The sequence below is a fragment of the Botryllus schlosseri genome, chromosome 8, assembly GCF_051294905.1.
Source record: "Botryllus schlosseri isolate E-star chromosome 8, Bs_hap1, whole genome shotgun sequence".
NCBI classification, from domain to species: domain Eukaryota; kingdom Metazoa; phylum Chordata; class Ascidiacea; order Stolidobranchia; family Styelidae; genus Botryllus; species Botryllus schlosseri.
In genome coordinates this window covers 16,324,444-16,352,139 of record NC_137243.1, presented here as the reverse complement: position 1 = coordinate 16,352,139, position 27,696 = coordinate 16,324,444, and the positions used below count along the sequence as shown (strand labels likewise).

The 27,696-nt window shown below is 39.6% G+C and overlaps 2 protein-coding genes across 8 annotated transcripts in view; one reads left to right on the top strand and one right to left on the bottom strand.

Annotated features, from left to right (window-relative positions):
• Positions 1 to 27,696, top strand: part of LOC145445086 (uncharacterized) — a 96,546-nt gene that overhangs the window by 45,530 nt on the left and 23,320 nt on the right. The window lies entirely within an intron of this gene.
• LOC145445088 (kinase D-interacting substrate of 220 kDa B-like) lies at positions 380 to 27,682 on the bottom strand. Of its 4 annotated transcripts, none has more exons than XM_080323211.1 (19): positions 26,700 to 27,679; positions 26,472 to 26,633; positions 24,687 to 24,851; positions 20,914 to 21,141; positions 20,480 to 20,561; positions 18,048 to 18,201; positions 17,303 to 17,800; positions 16,171 to 16,368; positions 8,560 to 8,664; positions 7,114 to 7,308; positions 5,670 to 5,725; positions 5,540 to 5,590; positions 5,428 to 5,490; positions 3,792 to 3,881; positions 1,799 to 1,931; positions 1,516 to 1,609; positions 1,327 to 1,450; positions 766 to 834; positions 380 to 698 (listed from the first exon to the last, which is right to left on the bottom strand). In XM_080323211.1, the coding sequence occupies exons 1-19, from the start codon at positions 26,722 to 26,724 to the stop codon at positions 506 to 508; spliced, it is 2,685 nt and encodes an 894-aa protein (XP_080179337.1). In that variant the 5' UTR covers positions 26,725 to 27,679; the 3' UTR covers positions 380 to 505. The 4 variants fall into 4 exon arrangements, with proteins under 4 accessions (XP_080179337.1, XP_080179338.1, XP_080179340.1 ...); XM_080323212.1 differs by having other exon boundaries at positions 5,428 to 5,481; positions 26,700 to 27,678; XM_080323214.1 differs by lacking the exon at positions 24,687 to 24,851 and having other exon boundaries at positions 26,700 to 27,682.

Sequence of the window (27,696 nt, the reverse complement as noted above, 5' to 3'; positions counted from 1 at the left end):
TTTTTTCAAAACCTAATCCTAATCCATGCTCATCTCTGCCGTATAAGGGCGACGGGCGTACGTCTCTATGAGTTACAGGCGACCAGTTGTACGCCTCTACGCAGTTCATAGCTTTTTGATGCACGACTCTTGTATTGTGCGATATATGCGTAGGCCTACATCAATGGTCTCCGTCTGTTTTGTAGTCACAAACGCCCCGAAAGGAATTTTTAGGCTCACGCACTCTCAGATTGGGGATTGAGTTTGCAAAACTGAGCGTTGAAAACTGATAGCGATGATTAACCGACCAAAATAATCCGACGGAAATATCTCATCCGGCTCACTGCAAGTATATTTATTCGTCTCTTATCGACTGATAAAGAAAACCACTACACATCCCTTGATTTTGAGTATTTATTTAATGACACTTCGCTTCATTAACATAATCGCATATAAGGAGGATGAATGCGAAGTCATGAAACTGCACGGCCCGAATTATCAGGTATATAGAGGCCGTCTGATCCATTCAATACATGAGGAATTTTATTTCTTGTTGTAATGAAAGATCAAGGTTCACGGTGAATTGTAAAAGCGTCACTAGTCTTCGGATAGTCAACGAATCCCACTCGGTAAGGAAGTTTCTCAGTGAAGTAAGATTGCCGTCAAGTGATGATAATCTGCAAGATTCATGACGTTTCCCCAATTTCTTCTCGACTGTCCTAAAATGACAAGTCGACTGGATAATATTACCCCGCTTCCACGTATAAAAACCTAGCGGTAACTCACTCCAGAATTCTCAACAATTCTCCGTTTTCGCTATATCTTCTGATGTGACTACGTCTGTCCTCAAAAGTTCTGCAAAATCATTATGTAGCCTTCTGTAGGCATTTTACAACATCGACGACCATACAATACAGCAATCATGATATACTATGTGAAAAATATTAATATTGACTTCTATGTATTGCTTTTATATTATTCTATAACTGCAGAACATATATCCACGAATACAACTTTGCTATACTTGTTGGTGTAGCTTATGAGCCAGGAAATGGTCCGAATATGATGATTTTTAAATCTCCCATCATGATACTTTTCATTTTCCTGATGAAATGTCACGTGGCTCGCGATAGCATGATCTGCCAGGGGACAAGAAAATTCCAAGTATACTATCCAAATCGTATGTTCAAGTGCAACGACCGTTCAAAGGATTTCGCTCAGAAGCTTACATCAGAAAGTATTTCATGCATCAACAGTATCGCGCCTTCCGGTCCAAACGTAATTTCAAACACTGGTCGCAATAAATGGCAATATTATCCTATTATAAAGATACCAAAACACACTCACTCTTTGTAATGGCCATTTTCGATATGATATACGATGCAACTCATCATAAACGGCCATTGGTCAGTCAGTATTATCCATTTCAACAAATCACTAGCGTCACCTGGGTCATTTCCGAATTGCAGCACTAGAAAATTAAATGTTAGGCCTATTATAAACAATTTATCATGGATAATTGTATCGTTAAAGTACCGTGAACGGGGTATGTGATGGATGTTGCTGGATCATCCAATTTACCCCTCTTCGGCTCGAATGACTTCGCTGATAACCAATTGAAAAATATTTCCTGTAAAAATCGCCAAATATTCATAGTGGTGTTATGGTCGATAACAAGCTCTAATAGGCCGGAAGTCAGCAAGACAAATGTTACGGACGGTAAGCGCCACAAAGCCCATGAATTGGGTTCATTATCAATGATCAGATAAGACTCTCAGAGATGTATGTCATGCGAAGTATATTTTTGCTTAGATCTCACTTTCTCCCTTATTGATTTGAGCAAGCGTAATGTTATCATCAGAACATTCATAATCCTTTTAACATTGCGAGGATTGCGAATAAGAAATTTGTGAATGTTATCTCCTTCTTCGTCCGATTGTTCCAATAGACTCCTTTGAAATGAAATCTCAGTTAGAAGTAAGAGATCGCACCGTCAACAAAATATTTCAGACTTAGGCCAGACACCATACTAGCTGATGGAAATTACTCTATAGCAGGAGTTTCCAACAATTTTTCATAGCCCTCTATGAAAATGTTGAAAAAACGATGGCATTATTTTCATCCTTTTCATTTTTCATCCTTATTTTATACTGGTTTATACATTAACCTGTAGTTAACATGATAAAATAGTATAGCCTCTTATAAAGGCTATGATAACATGATATAAATAATACAACATACAATAAACATAATAGTACATTAATTCTACTTAGTTATTACATATTAAGTCAATGTAATGGTTGGGTTTGTTTTGCTCTGGCGGTGAAAAGATCCAGCGGCATGTCACGTTGAATATCCAATACGCTACACTGCCATGTTTCAGAAGTCCCATTGCTAAAAAAACCACATTCACGACGATATATTGATAAGAACATGAAAATTTCATTAAGTTTAGCGTAATATTTGCATATTTTCTTGCAGCTTGAACCTGTAATTTTTTTATTTTAAATTTAATTTCTTTCTTTTGTTATCGTGGAATAGACTTAGAAATGGTAAATTTTCATAGTCCCGTTGAAAGAGGATCGTACCTCTCTAGGAGACCATGGCCCACAGGCTGGGGACCCCTGCCCGATATTCTATACCAGTGATACTGATGACTAGTGACTAGATGTACAATGTATATAATCGAAATATAGCTGAGTCGAATCAAATACTCAAAATTTTGTTCGACCCGGATCCTATCACGACTTTTCTCTACTATTCTTAAAAAATGACAATGGGGCAATACAGTCAGTTCAAAACAAATTTTACCGATATTTTCACAGTGATATTATAAAATAATGATCAATCCTCTAACAAAGCCGCAGCGAAAATGGTCCTTTAAAGGCGATAATATTTGATATAGCTATAGCTGGAGTAACATAACGACGAGGTATTTAAAATATCCAGGCATTCAGACGATCTAATGCCAAAAACTGAGTGTATTGTCATAATTTTCATAGCGATATATTGAAAATATAGAGGCATTCAGAATTGCGAGTAAAATTTAGGGTTCAGGTTAGCTTGGATTAACGGATTAAAAACTGCTGATTATAAAATTTGTACTAGGAATCTTCTTGTGTTGACCAAAAAAAATAGTAATCTTTCTGACTCAACTCCCGAATTACTCAATATTTTACGTATACTGATGTCTTGTTGACTAAAAACGTTCAATTTTCCAGTCCCACTCCCGAATGACCCGCTGGAACGTTCGCATTACAGATTTCGCGTCATTTATGGCGTTTTATAGTTCGACCTGCCCATTAACCTGGCTTTCAAAGCTATGAAGGAGGATGGATTCTCAAAAAGGAGGACATTTAGGCGTCTTCGGAGGACATTTTCGATTTCCTGAAGAAGGAGAACAAATCCTCCTAAAGGAGGTCACATGGTAACCCTATATGACAGTCACTGTTTTAACATTCGCTATTTTGAACGCGAGCAATATGTAATAATATAATAATATTCCGGAAGCGCATATGACAGGTATCACATTTATCAGAGGAGCAAAATTTCATATTGAATATCATTTGATTGGTTTGATAGAATCGTTGCTATAATGTTTCTCGTCTCATGTTCTCTTATTAACTCGAAAAGTATGCCTGTACAGTGTACAGTGTATACGCTAAAGTCTAATAGTAAAGTGAAATTTTAAATTGAAACCGTATAACGAAATATAGTCAATTATGTAAGTAGTGCATTAATAAACAAACGCATATATAAATCAATTAAGTAGCAACAAATATGGATCAGATAAGTTGACATTTAGACAATACCTGCATTTGATTTCAAAACTCTCGAAATTCGCGAATCCACATTTCTCTGGTCTCTGGGTATCGTCGCTGATAAACTGGCTTGTCGTTTCACTGTGGAGAAAGAGCCTTACTCAGCAATGTTCAATGAAGTTGTTGTTTGGTTGTTCATGTTGTTTCGACTACTATGGTCATGGTCACTATGGTCACTATGGTCACTTCTATGAAGTTGCATCGATCAATTTACTGTAAAAATTGTGGCTTCATTTAATATTGTAGCTGCCGCATGTAGGACATGCGATGGATATATTCGAAAAAGCTGGCGTTACATTTGCATCAGCGTCGGTTATTTTGCTGGGAGCCATAAGTCAATTAAATGCAGACGCCATAGAGCAGGAGTGTCAAACACAAATTGGGTTACGGGCTGGATTCAAACCTTTTCGCCGATTGCGGCTGGACTAGTCGAATGATTCAAACACATTACTGTAATGCTATGTTTTCAAGACTATCTACATAATATTCCTATTACGAATCATAGGGGCTCAATTCTAACAGCCCCTTTATTCGCAACAAGGGAATTGCCAAAATTATGATGCTCGACCGATTGAATGCAGTTATAAACCGCTATAACAGTGGTTTTAATGACGATATCAGTGGTCATATTTCTATGGTCCATTTGTTTTAGTCTTGATGCGTGGTTGGCGCTACGTATTCGCTGTGAGGAATACCAGAGATTAAACTATAACCGCGGACGCTGGAATTTAGTTAAACTATTAATAAATCAACAATCGGAGTTTTTGGAATGCCGGGGATCTTTTGCGTCAGAAGTTATAGTGATTTTCGACAACAGATATCTGAATTGTACTCGTTGCGTAACTTTTATATTTTCCATGTGAGTTATACAACGGTTTCGCATTGACCTTTCGCCTCTTTGAATAGCTATTTCGGTTTAATTGTTCCACAAAACTATGAATTGAGTACGCACAGCTCTTTTTCCTTAGAAGAATTTTGTGTAAATGATACCGATTTCTGATAGTGATTAGAGTGAAAACTCAACACCGCCGGCGAATGGTTTTAATGCGGCTTATAAACAATTAAATATGTTCGACATTTTCTATGTTGAGGGAGTATTTCTTAACATAATCTCAAACATTGTCAGAAATGTGCTGCATAATACAAGCAACTTTACTCAGAATTGTTTCGAGGCCCGGATACGGCTCGCGGGTGGTATGTTTCACACCCATGAGGGAGATGAAACACCAACCAATTTGGTTGAATCAATAGCAATAATTTGTTGATTATAGCAGAAAGCTATATTCACGTACAGCCTGACAGCTCTCCGTACCAACGGACAGAAGCTAGGGCCTGGCCTACAAAACATGCTCAATGAGCATTGCTCATGATGGTTGAGCCATCCGTTCCCATACCCATCATATGTGGGTTCTCACTGTCCGCACTTATACAAATGCGCAATGGCTATGATGACCTTAGTCATGTCGTCAATCAATGAAAAGTCACGCGCGTGTCGCTCGAGATTTAAGTTTCAGTTACAATTAAGTTTTCAATAACCAACTTTGTCTGTTTTATAGCAGAATAGCCGAGGCCGGTATGTTAGGGCTAAACGGGAATGTCCGTGATCAGCTACTTCTGATTGGTGTACCTAGGATCACTGTCAGTATCGTCCTCCAACTTTAAATGGTCCAAAATGGGTTTCCTGTAACAACTTTATTTGAATGAGTATAGCATAATAATTTGATTCGGAAGCGACTTACTCTATTACGAAATCAACTGAATCTTGTCTGCCAAGTTGAGTATCAACATTCCTGTAATAATCAAAATATTTCAATCATTCGATATTATACAATAGGCCATTTTGCAATTCTACAACTTTATTCAACGAACCTTGCACCGTCTGCAACATCAGCTACGCCCTCGCAGTACCGTCTTAGAGAATTAACCTGTAAATAATTAAGGTGAAGATGGACGGCTCTAATTTTTCTACTTTAAATTGTCAAATTGGAAATCTGGCCTGTCATGTTGGGCTTATGTACATTGTACGAACAAAATCGTTGTGTTTTGATTTAACCGATGTTTATCTAACTGTTTGTAACTTGGTAATTCGAAAGAGAAACTTTTCGGGATTTATATTCCGGCAGGGTGCTTCCTTCGGTATTAAACAAATTAGTACAGACCATTGGTGGGCCAAATACGCCGACGACATTTTGTGAGGCCCAACGCATGTACACGTTGTAAAAATATTGATAAACTGAGTTGAAGCGACTTGATTAAACTCTTTCTTAATATATTTCATCGTGAACTGATAGTCTCACTATAGTATTCTTTCTAATTTTATTGCTTTGGGCAATAGCATGACCTCGTGGTCCACGTACTTTGAAATACTTCGGTTGATAAACATCCCAGAAGTATAAACGGAAATGACTTAAGTCGGATCACGAGTGTAATGTTAGATTGGCGACCCAGCAAGTTTATTGCTTTCGGTGCTGTACTTGGAAAACTCGATGCGCACGCGTTAAATTGAATCGTCCGATGGACAGTTATATACTTCTAATTCATAACTTCGGTCACAACTTATCTATGTTGAGCTAAACAATCAAGTTGAAGATGAATTCTTTGCTTTCAATAAAGAATCGACTGAAATGTATTTCTATTTCGGCGTCGGAGATAATGCAATATGTATGACTTGTCAAGTGATCAACCGTGGCTACAATTTGAAATAGCACTTTAAACCAAACACCATGATTATAGGCACAGTTTGTTAAATTATGAGCTGAAAAATAAAACAATTGAATTAATAAAATGTTTGAAACAACAGTAAATTATGTTGATGTCAAGAGCATGACAAAGGCAGGTTTTACACTGTAACACACTAAGCCATTTCCTGGAGAATATTTGAAGGTTTATGATGCTGTCAGTATTGTGTTTTCTGAAGTTAAACCAAAACCGGAATCAGAAAATCTATGATCAGATCGCTGCTAATAATTTCAAATTTCCATCCTGTTGTAAGAATCGGTACAGCCTATACTTTCTTCCCCAATATTGACAAATTGGTTTTTGCGGATGACCGGCTATGTAAAACTTCGTTAGTGTTTCTGACGAGAGTGAGTTATCAACAAATTAATATTATCTCCATTTCTTTGATCACTATATCATCAAATAAATGATTATATTTTGGCTTATAATCTCAATTTCACTTCAGTGTAGCCCGCGAATGTATTGAATGCGGCCATCGTGCTAAATATTTTTCCCACTTACTGGTAAAATTTTAGTGATCACGACACATACGATTTACTCCATTTTGAACACGCAGAAACTTGAAAATAATTACCGACGGTATGCAGAAAGGTAGATTGATAATCTTTTTGATGTACTCGTGTCCAGTAATGCGCGCTTCTATCAAAGCGTTGGCCATTTCACCTTCGATGCATTTCGATACAACTCTTGGGTTTGCGACGATGAGGCAAATGAAAGGCGATGACTCGTCACTCAGCAACACATTTATAGCTTCTAGTACACTCTTCACCTGTGACATAGATATAGCCTATTTAGTTTTACGTACATCTTAAATAACCTTTACACCAGGACTTTCCAAACTATACCATCCTGGGAAAGCTGCGGTTTGTAAGTCAATTATTGGCCTGCAGATAGCTCAGACAATAGAAATAAAAATGGTAAGTACACACATGTAACTTCGGCGAACCTCCTATCAGGGTTTATGTTTCACAGACGTTGTGCCACCAGCAAACTTACAGCGGTGTGGATTTGAACTTTTATACCATCCCTCAAATTTCTCTTTGAATAATGCATTCTGTATTAGCCTATTTTATAGGTGAGGCAGAGAGTACTGAGATTTTCATCGTACTAGAAATTTTAGATTTAGTAAAGATCAGAGCATCCCTTATAGGCGATGGATTTTAATCCACACATAAAACTGCATAGTATAGGATCGCAAGGGCTCCATCATGAAATTTGCCGAAATTGCTAAGGCCGACCATGTCCCTAATGATACTTTGAATTGTGTAATATGCCACTGGACATTTTTCTGTTTCCGAAACAGTTACATGGAGAACGTCAACGATATCTGACCCCGTCGAAATATCGATGCCGGTCAACTCCCACGGATAATAATTATATTGGTCTGTCCGATGACGTCATCACTCCATCCACCATGTTTTTAATCATTACTGTCGTCTTCATTTCTTCCTAGCAAATTGTTGTTGAATTGGCAGTGCCAGATTATCGCTGGTCTGATGATTGTGTACTCAGTAAGAATTATTGGGCTATATTTTCAAATTATTGCTTCTATTAGAAATACGTTACATTTTTCTATCGGCAGAAAAGTTCCACTTCACAAGAGAACAATAGGGGATATCGACTCAAAAGTCGGATGATAACTGATCTAATTTTAATGTCATTTCAATTCCCAATAAGTGAATATTTCGTCTGCTGCCACAATTGCCGTAGCTGGCGCGAAACCATGCTACACAAGTTCACAACTTTCTTAATCGACCGCTAACTTTTCTCTCAATTATCAAGTGCCACATTCATAGCTAAATCCAGATTGGGAGATGTTCCATCATCAGCTATCAGGAATATAGAGGTTTTCTTTTAAGAAATAAGACTACGCGACCTGATCTCGCTGAAATGTACATTGTACATAGTTATCCCACTTGTTCCGTTTAATTTATTCCTGCCTTTCATATTCTCCTACATTTGTTTCAATATTATTCCATATATAGATCATGTCCCTCGTGGTCAATTAATCTTATGTTACCTTGTCAAGTGGACAGCGATCCAAATCATCCACGGTGATAACGATTTTGTATTCAATCTGATGAGTGAATCTGATGACGTTAATAAAGTTGCTCAACGTTTCAACCTGTAACACACTGACATACTTACGAGAAGAAACTTTGTAATTACAATCATCTTCGACGCTTGACGTTAAAGGGGCACCGCGCTCTAAAAATGATGTGGTCTGAAATGGAAGCGCAGATCGGAAAAAGAAAAATTTACCGCAGCCATCTTCTTTAGGAAGCCACCGTAAGGGAGCTGCAATTAAATGAATTTTTCATAGGCCCAACTGACGCGGCTGCGCATCATCGTTTCTTAACCAGTTGCGAAATTTCTGGCGCGATATCTTCATTGTCGCTCTTGCTCGACGTGACCTCCATATTGTAGCTCAATTTCTTTTTTTTAGTATGTTGTAAACATATGGTGCGACAGTCAGTTTGTTTCCACATGATACAACAGCACGGACTCTCAATGCCACTTGCAGCTCCGCTCCAGCTACCGCGTTTCTTAACCCGTTGCTAAATTTCTGGCGTGATGTCTTCACCGTCGCACTTGCTCAACGCGACCTCCATATTGTAGCTTCACTTCTTTATGTAGTACGTGGAAAACATATGACATGCCACTCACTTTGCCTCCACAGGCCATATGATACAACAGCACGGACTCTAAATGCCACTTGCAACATATGCAGGACCGTGACTGCCGCACCCCCAACCCCCTCTAATTGGGGGGGGCAAGCTCGAAAAGGGCCCAAAATAATTTCGTGAATTAGCATAAATTATAGAGTATTTTTTGAATATTTACGCAACTTTTCTAAAAAATATTCGTGCCAGGCGCAATTTCAAGTTGCCAGTTATCGAGATTTACACAAGATTTATAGAAATGGGCATATCGGGGTCGGCCATTACCGCGCCACGATGCACCAAGACATAAAGTCACCAAAATAATCAAGGTGAATCACAAAGGCAGTGAAATACATAACGGATACAGGAGAATCATGATTAAAAACTATAAACGGGGAAAACTGCCACCAGCTATCAGAATTAGGAAGCTGTGGTGCAAAGTATATCGCCCACCCGGTGAATATGCACCACAGTGCTATAATTGCCTCCAGTCGGGGCATACTGCAAGAAACTGTCAGAGCCAGGTGGTGTGCATTGAATGCAAAACACCGGGACACCGAAGACAGGAATGCCCCATTCTGAGGCAGGAATACCCGACAACCCAAGAAACAAACAGAGAAAACGAAGATAACATGACATGCGAGTCTCCTTCGGACGGCGAACTAGTCATAGGAGAGGAATCAAGTATCGAGGACAGTGCAGATGTAATACAAGAGAAGGAAACACAAAATGATGAACACCATGAACACACTGAACAAAACAGTGATAGCGTAGAGGAAATAAGAGCAGACAACTCAGAAGAAGAAACAACTCCTACACATATGGCAACCTTCTCTTCACAAACGTCCGTATGGACAACTACATCGAGAACCAAAACAGCTACACCAGAGCCGAGGACACCGGTATCTGCAAGGAAACCGAGTGTCCCGGAAACTATGACTGAGTATACGTTCCGCAATAAAATACCGGCCTCGCCTATCAAAAGGCCGAGTGAGGAGAGCCCAGAAAGCAGGATGGCTAGGAAAAAGCCAACACAACCTAGAAAGCTACTGACAGGCATCGTAAGAGGAAATGCAGATACCACTACAGCAGCCTCATCTTCAGTCCTCTCCAAAAAATAATCCCAACCTTGTCGTTCCTGACTATTAACGTGAATGGGTTGGAAAGACACTGGACTCTAATGCAACAATTTATTAAAAAAAAAAAAGTAGACATCTATTGTCTGCAAGAAACCCACAAAATAAACAAGAACTTTATCACAAAGTGGGCAGAAAAACACAACTTCGAGGTACTCATAAACTGCTTAGACAAACACGACAGGTGGACAAACCAGCCAACAAAACTATACTATCAGGGCACCGTGATACTCATTAGAAAGGAATGGCTGGGGGACATGAGTGTAAAACATTATATTCGTGTCCCAAACAGACTGCACAGCGCTGCTATTACAACAAAAGACCAAAAACAGGTAGTTAGCATCTATAACCTCTACGCACCACACACCAACTCTAATGTGCAAGAACAGTTTTTTGAGGAAACAATAGAGGCTCTGCAGAATGAGCATGGTTCCACCATCGTAGCAGGAGACTTCAATATGGTAGTGTCAAAAAAAGACGTGAAAAATACATGGAATTTTAAGCTTACAACAACCGCAAACAAGTGGCGAAGCTTCATAAGCGAAAAAGAACTTCTAGATATATTCCGATGGCGAGAGCCGGAAAAGAGAATATACACTATCACCAAACCGTATAATTCTAGAAGAATTGACCGCGTCTACATGACGAAAGATCTATGTACGAACACTAGGAAAAGCGAATATAAAGTAAATGCTGTGGCAGACCACAACTATTTCCAAAAAGTTGTGATAAAGCACAAAAGTTTCCTGAAATGGGGACACGGATTATGGATAAATAATACATCCCACTACCAAGAACAAGAATTCAAAATATTAATAAAAAACCTGTACACGGAACATTCATTTGAAAAAGCAAAGTATGGCGATTTACAGACGTGGTGGGATGAGTGGAAGGAAAAAGCAAAAGCAGTAGCGATACAATTCGGCCGGGAAAAACAAAGAAAGAATAACGAACAACGGGAATATTGGGAAAAACTAATAGAAAACCCCAATACAACATCAAACGAACGGCAACAAAGCTTAAAAAACCTCAAACAGTTGGAGAAACACAAACTAGACTTCCTCATGAAGATTCATTATAAAGAACAGCTAGAGGAAGAAGAAAAACCAACACACCAATTTTACTGCAGCCTAGAAAACAGAAGAACACAGAAAATCATAGACGCGGTCACACAGGAAGACGGAGTACTAGTGGAAGAGAAAGAACAAATCTTGAACGCCACTTGGGAATTTTACAATAAACTGTGGGGCCAGACCCACGAAGGACAGGTTGAGCTCAGGAAAGAACTTACAAGCTCAGTTAGCAGGTCCCTTACACAAGAACAAGCGTACCTTCAAGACTCCGCCATCACGGAAGACGAAATTAGGCTGGCCATAAGGGACCAGGCCAACAATAAATCACCCGGTCCTGACGGACTAACAGCAGAATTCTATAAAACCTTTTATAAACTAATAAAAGACGATTTATGGCTGCTATATAATAACGCAATTCATTTTGGGAAAATCTGTAGCTCGTGGGGAGCCTCGGCGGTAAAACTACTGTTCAAAAAGGGCGACCCACACCAACTAGAAAACTGGCGGCCAATATCGCTGACCAACGTGGACTACAAGATTCTGTCCAAAATCCTCGCCAACAGGATACGTGAAAACATCGGGGATATCATTGGCGAGACCCAAAAATCGGCTATTCCGGGGAGGCAAATGACTGACGTCCTCAGAAACGTGCGGGCCATAAAGGAATATGCAGAAATAAAAAATACACCAATCATTATATCAAATTTCGATCAACGCAAAGCATTTGACCTTATTTCCCATCAATTTCTCTTCGAGATTATGGGAAAATTCAACTTGGGGAGAAAAATTACCCAGTTAATAAAAACGATTTACCAGAACTCGATCAACAAAATCCACATAAACGGAGCCTGCACGAAAAACATCTTCGTAAAGAGAGGCCTCAGGCAAGGATGCCCCCTGAGTACATATTTATATAATATCGCATCTGAACCTATAGCCGAACGCTTAAGAAAAAACGTAAATATCCGTGGCATCAAAATTGGCAAACACGAGTCTAAACTTCAACAATACGCAGATGACGTAACGACCATAACGAAGGACTTCAACTCGGTCGTACACGTCTACAAAGAATTTGAGCTACAAAAAAAAGCCACGGGCCAAGAATTGAATAAAAACAAAACAGAGATCCTCGCCTTGAACAACCCGAGGGATATTCACATGGCGGGACACCTCCAAAGCCAAATAAAAACAAAAATAAAAATACTGGGACAACAATTCGGCGAAGACCAGGATAACGAAAATTGGACAAAAACAGTACAGGTCATACGCGGCCAACTATTCGATCTCGGAAAAAGAAATTTAACCTGGTATGGTAAACAATTGATATTGAATACTGTCATAATGCCAAAAATAATAATTAGGACCATAGCCAGTGACCCAACCATGGAAATAGTGAACACCATAAATAGGCTATTCTTCGGATTTATCTGGTACCCGGAAAAAATGGAAATGGTGTCACGCAAAAATCTTGTGCGTCAAAAAGTCCAGGGGGGATGGCGATCCCCCACGTACAGTCCAGAATGAGAGCCGTTAGGGCCGAAAAGGTGAAAGTATTGGCAAACCTAGAAAGACCAGCAGAATTCTGGCATTTCTTTGCCTTGTACTGTCTAGGCCCAACAATCAGGAAGTGGAACACGGCATTGTTTACAAACAACATGCCACATAAAACTGAACTCCCGCAAGATTGGAGGGAAATAACGAAAACTATAGAAAGTCTGAACTGGCCTCTGGAGGAAATAAAAGAGGCTACGCAGAAAAAATTCTATCAGGCTATAAAAGCCACGTTCGAAAAGGAACATACGGGCTCGACCCCCCCCCCCTCAAACATCGAGTGGGGCAATATCCATTTCCAAACAGGAAATGTCGAAAGGATTATTACTAATAAAGAAAGGATCACAGAATTCAGAGTAGCCCACGAAGGATATCTTTTTGGGGCAAAAAGAATTTCTAAAAATATCCTAAACAACAAAAACGGAAAAAGAGTGAACACCAAATGTCAGAGATGCGGTCACGGAGAGGAGACAGCAAAACATGTCGTGTACGCATGCCCCGTCGCCCAGAAAATACTAGGAAAACTGAATAATTACATTCGGGACGAAAAAGGAGAAAAAATAAAAATAACAGAAAATCACTTGATCAAAGGAGAAGAAACAGAAAAAAGAAAAGAACAGGCCAAAGTGATCCTGGCCATTTACAGACATAAAATAATACATAGCCGAATCCAACTGGAAAACGGGGACGAAAAACCAAAAAGTACACAGAATGTGGTAACTGAAATACTCAAAAAAACGTGCGGCACGCTTAGACAAAGGCTAAAATTACTCGAATACCCGGACACGGAAATGAAAGACCTGACGGAAAAATTAGATAGACCACAGAGTCTAACATAAGCAAAAAGAGGAGGCAAGAAGAAAAACGCAAGACGTTGGGGAGGTTTGCTGGGTTCCAAGATAAAACTTGGTCAATCCAAACGCCAACCAAAAACAAAAAAATAGTAAAAACTCCCTCAGGGGAGGATGGAGACCCAAAACAAAAACCCCCCAACTGCTCGCGACGGGTGGTCAGTTTTTCCAACGCAATGGGAGATACTGCCCCTTCTGCCCGTCGCAGCAGTTGGAGTATTTGGTTGTAATAAGGTATGTAAAAGACAAAAATAACCACTGAAAATAAAAAGCAAGAAGGAAAACGTATATTAATTTCAACTTTAAAACAACTCAGTTGGAAACAAGCACACCTTAGTTGGAAAATATATTAAAAAACCCCTGACCCGGAGGCGACCCTAAATCTTAGAGAGGGTCGAAGAAGGGCAGGAAATACGGCGAGCCGCAAAAAAAAAAAAAAAAAAAAAAAAAAAAAAAAAAAAGTTTTAGGCCATATAACATGCGACTCCAGGAAGTGTGCCAGAACGATCGGCAGCGAGAAAACCTTGGCCGAAGAGGACTGCCCTTATGCTGACTAAAAACTTCGTTATGTATACAAAATACACATAGGTTTAATTGTCCATAGTCGCCTAAATGACTGGTGCCGAATGTTCCTGTCTTGGAAATCTGAACCTCACAATACAAATACTATCCCGCAGGGAAAAATTATATGCCAGTGAAGAAATACCAATTTGAAATCGTGTGCGTCTTTTAGTTTAGTTTAGTACGTTTGGGAGGTTATATATTTTTTGATATAGCAGACAAGAGGTCACGAAATAACATCATGTTACGGAGTCTTACCAACGGACCCTACTGTCGCTAAGACACTTCACTCAGCTCTACTGGTAAATTTGATTACGTGAGCAGAGAGGACAATAAATTGATAGCATGCAATTCCCGATCTTATTGACCGACTTTATCATAAATTATATCGAAGATATTCGCGCTTCGCGCTGGCTCACTACGCAGTACGACTATACTTTCGTGGCAAAAGCGAACAACGTGATTGGGGTAGCTTTATCATCCTATGGGAGCCCAAGACCCATCTTTTTTTTTTGGGGGGAGGGGCTGACGAAGTGCTGTTTCGTTTCTGCCAACGAGTACACGCCCGAAAATATTTAGTTATTATTGAGGGGTCGTACCTTTTCAAACGCACCTCACACCGCTCTACCGGTACATCTGATTACGTGAGCGGAGAGAGGATAAAAATTGCTAGCAATATATATGCAATTCCCGATCATATTGACCGATTCAATCATTAACCATGGTAATTTTTTGCGCTTCGCGCGTTTAGACGAGAAAGGCTGACTCAGTAAAATACCCCAATGTAGAAGATAAGTAGCGGTAAACGACGAAAAGCCTCAGGGGGAGTCCAGTTTATCATCATATGGGGGGCCCAAGACCAACGTTTTTTTGGGGGGGAGGGCACTGGCGAAGTGCTGTTACGACCCTGAACATATGTATGTATTTGTATAATCACCATACTGTCGAGGCTCTGTTGTACGCTACCGGTACCCTGCTGTGCAAATGCCGTCTGGTCGAATAGGGAATTAATATAGATGTATAATTTGTATACGAACGAATGCAAAATTCACAAGAATGATATATCGAAGGTGGTGCCGATTGTGACTCATTATTATGGATGTAAAATGATAGCATTTTTGAAGTGCATACCGTCGTACGGTATTGCGACAATACCCATTGGCCAAGAACGATTTCGGTGGCTGTGACTTCATTCGGATAATTCCATGTTGAGGCCTGTGTCTAGTATTTATGGTAAATTGGAATGTGTCCTTGAGAATGTTCGAGCACAGAACAGTACCTCTAGCGTACAGCCGAGCCTCGACCAGTATGATGATTATACAAATACATGCATGTGTTGCAAGTGGCATGTGTTGCAAGTCCGTGCTGTTGTATCATATGGACTGTGGAGGCAAAGTAAGTGGCATATCATATGCTTTCCACGTACTACATAAAGAAATAAAGCTACAATATGGAGGTCGCGTTGAGCAAGTGCGACGGTGAAGACATCACGCCAGAAATTTAACAACGGGTTAAGAAACGCGGTAGCTGGAGCGGAACGGGGTTTACGTAAAATTGATTTAATTGCAGCTCCATTGCGACGGCTTTCTGAGGAAAATGGTTGCGGCCAAAATAATTTCGATCTGCGCTTCAATTTGAGACCACATCATTTTTGGAGAGCAGTGCCCCTTAAATGCGTGTATACAGCACATTCACTAGCACATCAGCAGAACGCGCTGTACATCATTGGGTTAGCATTAGGGCAACGGAAGTGAGTAAAGGAAAATAAGCCAGTGTAAATATTTATGAGACATTACCTCTTCCTTAATTGTGCTCATTAGTCCCAGTCCAGCTGTAATGCTTCCTTTCACGCCGTTGATGGCATTTTTTATCTGTCGAATCTGTGAATCAAACAGCGCCCACGCGAATCTCAATATCACGACTGCTCCCAGGAGCGACGGAGGCAACACCGCAATCAGGGTCATTCCAGTGGAAAAATCACCTTCGCTTTGTTGCTGAAAGTAGGTTTAGAAAACTCTTGTTATTACGAGGACGACTATTGCGAGACATGGATGAGTGTCGTGGGGCGGCATTAGAACAATCGCACTGCGGAATGAGCAATGAGCATTTACCATCATATGTCGAGAAAAGCGGACAATCGCGATTACAAACCCCAAACCCGCAGTAACAATTACTGCGAGAGCACTGCCAAGTGCCGATGTAATTGACTTCACGCAAAGCGTGGACAAATGAACATGAACTGAACAATTACGTCACAAACGTCACTATCCGCGAAGTTCGGTATTACAAAACTGATATTTCACGCGTGAACGTTCCGCCTAACTTCTAGCCGACAGAGTTGCCTTCCCGCTGTAATATGCAGCTTCAGGCACTACAAATTCGCAATATTTGACTTCACTATTGTAAAGGCCTTAACTGTTAGTTAAGATCAAGCGAACGAAGGCAGTACCCATATATAACGCATAATTATCGAGTTCACTGATGGACGAGTAACCGCGGAAAGAGAGCTCATCACGCCGTTATATAATAATATGGGCTTGACTTCTGTGACGGCTACAGGGGCATGCTATTATACTGTTGAATAAATATATTTATTATCCACTGTTTATATTTGGCTAGCTTAGCATGTATCGATCACCATGCTTATGTAATTCGATACCGAACGTTGGTATTCCGTTCAATTTGGTGGGCCTATTACTCGTGAATTACGATCCAGAATGTCATATTGGTCCTATTGTATTCTCACACGAACTTAAAAATCAATATATTCATGATTAAGGAAAGATTTTCAATGAAAAAGTGTTTAAGGTTTTTGTGGAATTCCACCACTGTACTCATAAAATTCATCCCCGGTTGGGAACCACTGCTAAAGCCAATATGTATAGTTAAGCAGCAGTAGCAGCAATCCCCATTGCTGGGTGCACTCACCTTTAAATTGGCACCAAACGTGCTTGCCATTAATATGCTTGAACAGACCAAACTTGCGATGAATGATGTGATGAATGTAACAAAGCAGAAAAGTTTCGGACAACAACAGATTTTTCTTGGCTTCTCTTTCATGTACTGCCAGAACCCGTTGTGTTCGACTTTATGAGCATAACCTGACTCCGGCTCCGATCCATTACCACTGAATGCAGGGTTGGAGTGCATATTACCTGGAGGATTAGGTGTAACAGATGGTCCGGAGATGTCTTTTTTGACTTCATAGTGGTTTTTCATAAGGTTTAGATAAGCTTCCTCTTCGTCAATCGGATCATAGTATTTAATAAACCACCAAGAGCCTTCATCTTTTTTAATGTTTGCGAGTAGACCAAAATGACGAAGCATCTTATTTAATTCTCTCTCGGTTTCGTGTCCGTTTGGCCGTAGATAAAAGCCATTTCTCGAAATATCATCGTTATGAGATTCTTCGTAGCCGTTTCCTTTCTAAAAGATAATGGATTCCTATAGACTGGGCATTCTTTGTCTGTTTACACTTATATACACTGACTACGATTTTATTACCAACATTTAAAGTTTGTGCCTAGATTGTCGACAAAGATGAATCATGTCGCTTGGTAGAATGAGGGGCGGATGGCGTGGCGAGGCCCTCTACAAATGCTAGCAGTCACGTCGATGTTACAGGCCAACTTCTGATTTGCCAAAGCATAACGTACACTTGTTGTTGTCTTACCTGAAATAGACGAAACAGTCGGACGCTAAATGCTCCAAATTCCTTCTCCACTGCCTTGGCCAAATTAAGGATGATTCCTGCCCATAGAACATCACTTCCGACGTACTGCCAGGCATTAAAATCAACAAATATATACTTGGTCTTCAGTTTTTTCCTGGAAATATATACGATGATGTCAAATCGATTCAATCAAAAAAGGCCTACTTCGATTAAATGAGGTCTGATATTGCCTACTCCCCAATGTAAACATGCCTATCCATGACACCTTTTTCTTTTCTTGTTTATCTTAATTACCACAACATTTATTACCGCCGATATCATCGCTGTAGGTACATCCGTTCTCGTCCCTTTTACAAAGACGCCATCTTCTATATTTGTATACTATATGCGCTGTAAGGCCTATATATGTGTTGCTGCATCGGCCAAATGACACTACAAAATATTGTTCTGCGTATAGGAGTGCAATTCGAATATGTCTATAGTTATACGCAGGGTTGCCATCGACAAGGACCCGAAAATAAGGACAGTCGAAAAATTAGATTGGCATTATAAAAGCGTTTTGTACATGTGTTGGTTGAAAAAGCGGTATTACTTATGTGGCTTCCAGGTTAATGTCACAATTGCAGATATTGCAATGAGCGAAACACTTGCCCGTCAAGAGAGAGAGAGAGAGTCTTTATTTTCATCGAACCAAAATACATAACAAACGACAGTGATGGTGGTACAGAAAATATGCGTGCACAGTATTCGGTATTAGCTAGGAATGATCGATAAGACCGTGAAGGTCATCTAGTCTGATCACACCAGCATCAAACAGGTACACTTGACTCTGAACAGTCTGGCTGTAAAAAAATGTTTAGTTAAGAAAGGAAAATAGAAAAAAATTAAACAATGGTAGCAAATGATCAATGAAGCAATGTCTGGGCGAGGTAGGGCAACAGTGTTAGTGTAACGACAACAGGTGATCAAGTAGGGCTTTTTTGAATCTATTATAAGTCAATTCACGGATATGTGGCGGTAATGCATTCCAGATGACAGGTCCCGAGTAGTCGATAGATCTCTTAGTTAGGTTGCTATTGGGTGGGGGTAAGTAGATGTTTCCTTTAGACGAGGATCTCGTGTAATGGGAATGGACATGTTTAGCAGGTATGAAAAAGTCATCAAACACAGGAGGCAGACTATTGGAAAAATATTTGTGAACAACTTCGTTTGATACTTTTGAAATCTTTCTCATAATCGTCACGAATAACGCTTTTGCGCTTGGTCATTATAACTAATCAGATTTAGCCTTATTAGCAGCTAAAACTATTTGTGCAATATGATTATAATTATCAATGATTTATAGCTTTACTGTTTTTTAACCCAAGTGTCGACTGCACTGCTCCCTTTTGCACAACGCAATAAATGCTGCCTTCCCCACAGCTTATTATGCAGTAGACTAAACAGCAGAAAACCTGGTACTGCTGTTTACCGCTAAAACGACGTCCGCTGCGAAAGCTTGGTATAGGGTTGCAGCCAAAACTGCTATACCACTCACTGCTGCCATAGCTATCTCACCACTTAGAAGTCAAATCATGTGGTGTGTACACCACGGGAGTTCCGTTCATTCATGGTGTCATAAAATTACGACGCAAAAAAATAATTTTATAATATTATGCATCACGGATACCGGGCGAAAACGATAGAAGTTTTGTAGTAGTAGTTGTTAATAATAAGACAAAAAAGGGCACCAGTCGAAAATAAGGACATTTCTTAAAAATAAAGACAGTTGAGTTTTCCAAGACACGGCCTTTCAAAATAGGGACAAATCTTAGAAATAAGGACGATATGGCAACCCTGGTTATACGTCATACCTAGGACTGTCTTTATAAGGAAAACTAATTTGAATCGTATGGACGTTTAAAAAAATGGACCATTGACGCATATTGGTATTAATTTTATGGGTTATATTTGGCCATTATCTGATCACTTGCAGATGAAAATTATACATTTAAATTGGATTATTTCGGTTCTAGTACAGGACGAAGAATGCCATAAACGTAATGTTACTTCATGTAATAATGACACAACGATAATACTTTTAATTGGCAAGTTGTAAACAGCGAAAAGTAAGTAAATCGCATAATATTACGAATTAGAAATAGGGAATTCTATTTACTGGAGTAAGTACTGCAAGTAGAGGATAGCGGCTTGACTACTTCGAAAAAGTAGAAGTACTTCGTTACTGACCACCTTTGTTTATAAATGTATTCAATTGAGCAGTTCCTGTATTTTTTATTACATTATTTGCAAATAAAACTGTTGCTGGAATAGAGTTACATTTTTTGATAATAATAGTATTAAAACACGTTTTGTTTTATATGCAACCCCCGTCGTCTATAATGAAAATAAACTCTCACACAAAAGATTACTATGATGTTGACTTCGATTACCTGTCCTTGTCTTGGTTATTGCTGTTTGGCTCGTACTTTACATCGCACTGGGTATCTACGATGCTTGCATCGGGAGTTGATGCTGTGCAAAGAGTAATAGAGGTGATTAAATTGGAGGTCATCAGTTACCTCCATACCATACCATACCATAAGTTATCAAAAAGCCACTGAGATTAACAATCGTATTCGATGCCATCTACTTTTGCACGGTGCAACTTAGTCCTCAGTCATTCTCATTACACGACATTTATCGCTATAAGTTTTCTATGGTTGTTATCTACATTTTCAGAATTTGTCTTATGGGCCGCCCAGCGTTTCGTAATCTCGCCTGGTGTAGCTATATATTTCGAGCTACTCCATCATAAAAGTTTAGTTACGAAACGTTTTGCGTCGCTATCTGTCGATACATAAACGCGACATACAATCACACTTACCTCTCTTGAGGGGAATTATTGTAAACAAGGTGTAGAGTAAAACTGTGCTATATTTCTTAATTTTCTTCCAACTCTTGTTACTGCATCTGAAGAACACTGGTAAAGATGTAACCAGAAATATAAGAATCACCAACCAGAACGATGTCCAGCTTGCATAATAGAACGGATCATGTATAACGCTCGACGAAACATTAGAAGACTTGGACGATGATAACTGGACCACTCCCCCTGTATGATAAATAGAAAGACTAATCTGATTACATGATATAGATTAGTGTTTCGTAAACTTTCCAAAATTATTCCCTTAAGAATATTAACATGATTGCTTTCAATTTACAGGCTTTTCAAAATATCAAATTAGATCTTTGCGATAACGAACCGCGTGAACGGGCGTCGACAGTTGATTCGAATCAGGAAATAATATGTCAATTTGTGTATGACTCGAACCAAATTCTATGACTCGAGACTCAGACGACCAGGACCGACATTTCATTGTAATTTTGAAGCATAATAAAATAACCACACTATTAGGATTCCGTCTATTAGTACTTGTACTTGAAAATGCCATCACAAACTGCTAAAAGTGAAGAAAATCAGTATATTATACATGCGAACTATTCCATATCACCAAACCGAGTTATAAAAAGTGGGTTTAACAAGACTTTACTCGGAAACTGAGCAGTAAACACAATGACTTGAATTAGCACTCGAGTCATAATGCCATGACTCAGACTCGACCCTCGGCTCGCTGACTTGGACTCGGAGTTGACTCGGTGGTGAATTGAAAATGACTCGACTTGACCCGAGTCAAAAGTGAGATTGACTTGTGACTCGGACGTACATTGATATCATGTACAATCGCTGAACGATTTACATATCAGTGGAATTGAATTTTGTAATTTTACCGAAGTAGGTGAACATTTAAATGTGTTGGTTTTAGGCCAGTGTTGGGATCAAGTCACTACCTTCGCGTCACGAGTCATCTCGAATCATTGCACATTTTGACTCAAGTCAAGTCAAGTTATTCGTATTTTGGAGGTGACTCGAGTCAAGTCGAGTCGATTTGAGTCAAGTCAAGTCTAGTCAAGTCAAGTCACGAGTCCAGTCACAATTCAAGTAAAATTGAATTTTCGAAGTATGAGTGATCATTCAAAGTCATTACATTTATTTAGATATCTGCAAGATCAACAGATTGATTGGTCAATAGTCATATATCTTGAATCAAAGAACGAGTATAAAGTTGAATATACATTAAAAGAGGCGTGACATCGCTCGCACGCACACGTAGAGCTGCTAATAAAATACGTGAGTCAAAATAGAGGATCGAAAACGAAGAGTTGAGTTGAAACAAATTGAGATGGTACAATACACTACCCATCTACACAGCCGTGAGAACATAAACGTATAAACTATACTTGTTATATTCAAACCATACAAGAGGATTGGTTAAGGTGAGCACTGCGCGATGTAAGCACTGAGACGTTGATAAAAAAAAAACATTGATACGTTGCTATATTCTACTGCTAGTACATAAACGTAAGCTGTGATCATTTCGTTTTCGGTCAATTTATCTGTGATGTAACCATGGAGGATTAGTGAAAGGTACAATCAGTGAATGACCGGTTGCTCTCACAAGTCAGACATGCGTATCGAGAACAATCCGAACATAAACAAGATACATAGATTTAATAGACACCGATTACTTGATGACTTGAAATTGACTGGTAAATTTTGCTCCGAGTTACGGGTCAATCCACATTTCTAAAGCGCCGTCTCGAGTAAAGTCATTTTTGTAAAGTGACTCGAGTCAAGTCAAGTCATACGAAAAATTTGACAAGAGTCATCCCAACACTGCTGTAGGCTAACACGAATCGAAACACCTCAAAATTGGAAAGAGCCTTTGCATCGTGATACACAAATGTAATATTTTTCAGTGGACGCATTTATGAAAACGATTTGAAAACTTTCACTACGAAATGAGAATGACATTATAATTTCCTGAGGCCAAATAATTATAATTGATTGAATTTCTTAAAAGGAAGCAAAATTCATTGCGTAATGTTAGTTTTCAAATAATAATACCTACAAGGCATAAGACTTGATGATTCTTAATGGCGTGTTGTCATCTTAAAGTAAAACGAATTGTAAACGCACACAAAAGGCCGAGTTCAACTGCATGGCTTATGTTACGAATGCAAGGATTTTCAGATGCTCGGGATTTCCACCCATCAGGTGGATCATCAGTTTGAATCTTTTTTGGATTACTCTCAATATATTCACGTGCTCGGTTACTATCGGTAAACTAGAGCAATTTCAAGGAAATATTGCGTTCACCACTAAAATGTTCTATACGAGCGCATGAATGATTTACAGTCAACTCTGTGGATGGACAGTGGACAGTATATTCGAGCTTTGAGCCTCTATACCAGTGGTGGGCAACATCTCGTGTCGTGTGGAAAATATTAAAGAATCATCAACTTACGCGTTAAATATTTTCGTATGTCTTTCGCATCGATCGAAACCGTATTTTCAAGGGTGCCTGGAGCGATTTATGGTGACGTCATTTATGGTAATTTATGGTGACGTCATTGATTTTACCAATTTACTGTTAGTTACTACTACCGCGGCCCACTCCCAATTATTCATAGTTTCAGTACGAAATTCACACTTATCCCTACCAGATAAGGGTAAATCGTGTGAAACGCTGTTCGGTTTCAGGCTTTGAAATGGGTTAGTGTCGCTACCAGGGATGGTGTGAACCTGTGAAAGATTCAGGTTCGTGTGAACGCGAACCTTTTGAAAGGTTCTGTGTGAACGCGAACGTGAACCACATGACGTCCCGTGACGTCATATAGCTAATTTCATCCCTACATTTCAGTGAAGTGATAGCCAATATTAATGTACACGATAGCTAGCGACGACTCGGGCCGCATAATGCCACAATGCTGAAGTACATATTCACGTTTTAGACGTCGCCAAATGTATCAACTAGGGCTATCAAATGTTATAATAATCCCATAAAATCAATATCTTCCGCCGCTTTGCCAACAATTTCGGCGAAGACTTGCAAGGGAATATAAGCTTACGCCTTAACGGTCTAGTCCAGACCGGACAATGTATTCGGTGTCTGGGTATTGCGACGTTGATATTGAGCAGAGTGTAAAACGGGTTTCTATACTCGCTACCGATAATAACCAATTAACAAGTTATACAGCAGTAGCCAACACCCGAATCGCACGGATTTTGTTTTTATGATACAATAGAGTATAGACATATGAAGTCAAGATTGACCCCGTACACCTGCTGGATTTTTTTTACATCAGACAACGATATCAATTCCATTGATTGGCTACAAAAGCATCATTCGCTGACTACATTGTATTTCGCTATTGATGTTGTGTCATTGCGAGTCAAAATCACAGCAGAGAGTCACTAAATATTCACAAACGGAAAGCTGGATATTTCGAGCAAAGTTTTGTAACAAAGCAGGTAAAATTTTTGAGAATGTCAAGGCGCATGCTCGTTTAGTGTTAATTTTCTATGCTGCCAGCGCCATGCATAGAAATGGCCCGCCGTTGAAATGCAATAAATTTCAACCAAAGATGTTATAATGAGGCGAAAATTTTAATTTATGAAAAAGGTTCACAGTGCAGAACCTACCAAGGTTCGTTTGTGAACGTGAACCTCTAAATTTCCGAGGTTCACACACAGAACGCGAACGTGAACCTTACGTTCACACCATGCCTAGTCGCTACTCTATGTTGAAATCTCACTTCGGTTAAGATGATCCAAAATAACGACCGATGTAGCCAAACCCAACACTATGGTAGTCACGATAAATAGGATGCGATACGATTCGAACGTTGATGTCCCAGTGGTACGGTTCTTGCTAGTTTTGCTGGATATACTTTCACCCCTTTCCAATTTCATCAGGAACTCTGAATGACACAATAATATGTCTCCAATTCAGTTTAACATCGCCAAAGTCCATCTCGCTGCGTAATTTCTGCGAGCCTTAGTGGTTCGATGAGCTGAATTGGTGGCAAGAAAATCAGCTTCATCTAGCATTTTGGTTTTGTACCATGTTGGGGTCAGTTACTACCCTGTTGTTGTGGTGGTGGTGGAATGAGTTTCTTATTGATGCACGACTGCCAATGGTCTTTTGCATCAGATCTATAGGAGTGTTTAGTTTCATTTTATATTATCTATCGCGACCTGTGAGCAGTATGTCTTTAGTAAGAGTAGCCGTGATATGACTCATTACCTTTGTGTCATAAGTTATTTCGAGTCACCACAAATTTTTACTCGAGTGAGGTCTAGTCGTATAAAAATTGTCAAGTCACTAGTCAAATTAGGCAAATTTTCAAAGTGACTCGTCATTATTTTAGTTTCCCATTAATCTCAAGTCTGCGAGCGGATGCAGATGGATAAGTATATGTGGCTATAGACATTTGCATAATTGGTTCCATGTCAGCTCTAAGCTATCGAGACGATTTAAGTCCCGGATTATTTATTTAGGTCGCGGAGAATACTACTTCCGGGATGTACTGCCTAATTTGGGTATAATTCAATCACAAGTTACGTAATTTGACTGAAATGCTGCGTGACAGCGGTATGTAGGCAGTTCCGGAGTCATTTGGCTACACGAGAAATAATGTTTGAGCGTCTCGTAGGTTGTTACTCGTTAACTTCGTTGAAATTGCCAAGGAAGGACCAACTTGAGTTGTTAGAAAAATACCTTTTTAATGAACAACCATTCAACTGGATATTAAACATCTCTGCCTTTGGAAATGTATGCAGCCGTCTCCAACATTCATACAGGCCTTCGATGTGCATTTGAATTTAACGACTGATTTCCGAAACAGCTCGCAAATCACATCGTTGTAACAAAACTGTTGGTGCTCGTGAATCATTTTTATTTGCATTTCCGCATATATCCCGAAGTGGATTCAGGAATGGGTGACACATAGATTTTCAATCGAGCGCAGTGCCAGCTAGTTCCAAACAAACAAGACCGATTCAACGAATTTATACTTGTTGGTTGCAATGATGGTATTTCGCTATAGGCACAGTCTTTTTATCTACATTTTGTCTGCGATGTCGGCGCTGATGGAATTGACCATTCGAAAACATAAACGGAATCATGATGACTTGATCATTTCTAGTGCGGCTCAACGGCGTAGAATGCTTTACTAAGTCGAATATTTGCTGACTCGAAGTTAACATGGAATGTGTCTCCAAGTCCTTGTGAGTCATTCCACATTTCGCATACTCGGAGTCCAAGTCAATGTCAAGTTATTTTAGGAAAACGCTATGTGGATTCCCGTTACCACAAACATATATTTGTGTAATTGACAGGGACGAATCGCCGAAATATCGCAAAGATTCCAAATATTCACATATTTACTTTCATATAAGGAGGTTACTGAAAATAATTATGATGAGAATGTACCAATCACATATAGCATATTAAATATCTGGAAAAGCGACTTTATTATGAAGAAATGAGTGATTACATTCGTCTGCACGTGCACGTTAAATAAATCCAAATAATTTACCTTTGACCCTTTTCGCTATGAAAGTCTTCCCAATACCCCAGGATCCAAATATTCCTACCGTCAGAGGAGCGGGAGAGTTGTGAAGACAGCCAGCCAAAGTCTCCGCGTAAACATGATATCCCAAACGATCGCATTGGTCCGACTTATCATTGATCAAGTTACCTGCATCGAATTTTAGACAATTTCATCGAAAACTACTATCCAAGCATCTTTACAGACATCTTATACCTGATAGATCTCTGACTTTATACATATCCTATTTTGTTTTGTATATTACCAGCTGCTGCGGGCGAGATGCGCAGCGTATGGTTATAGTTTGCGCGTTATCTGAGAATGAGGAAACAACAACATATTAACCATGTACGTAGGCAAATTTTCTATGACTCATTCGGTTGCTTCAGACTTAGCTTATAAAGCTGCCGGTCAATATTGTTATTGTTAAAGGGGCACGGCGCTCCAAATATGAAGTGGCCTCAAATTACAGTTGAAAGCTGCCGTTTTCCGCAGTAAGCCGCCGTATGCGAACTGCAGCTGAAAGATTCTCACGAAAACTGCCATTCTTGTCCGTCCCAGCCCACTTTCTTGGTGAAGGCAGATAATGAGTTTTACATATTTGTCAGCCGATATTATGACGAAACTGTGTCTAAAGATAGGCTACCTCAAGAAGACAATCGTTATAGTTGAGGGCGAACTTTACATTGTTTGAGTCGATCCTATTAAAGACCAAATATATGGCATACAATTTTGCCGAGTAAGACAACTAGGCTCCTGCGCACATTTAGGAGATTCTGATTTTCATATCTTCCGTATAGTAAAACAGCCTTGTCTTCAACTTTGTAACTAATCGCCGTATGACACTACTTAACTACAACTGCAACAGCTACTACAAAACACCGGAGCGATACAGTAGCAAAGTATCGAACAGTATCAAACACATTACAGTACCGAACTCATTCATTGGCAATGGCGAGCCGTTTGCTCGCTGTCCAGGGTACACGCTCAACAGAATTACCGTCGACATGTGTTGCTCGCCGTTGCTTTCTACCATAGGCTACATTACTTTACTCAATAGACGAAATGATTTCCCGCAGAATTGCTTCATATTCCATTGCACCAAACATATATTCATAATTCAAGCTCATGCATTCATACATTTAGCTATTCAGAAATCGGAAATAGCATCGAAGATAATGAGATCAATTTTTGTGACAGGAATGTAGGCCTA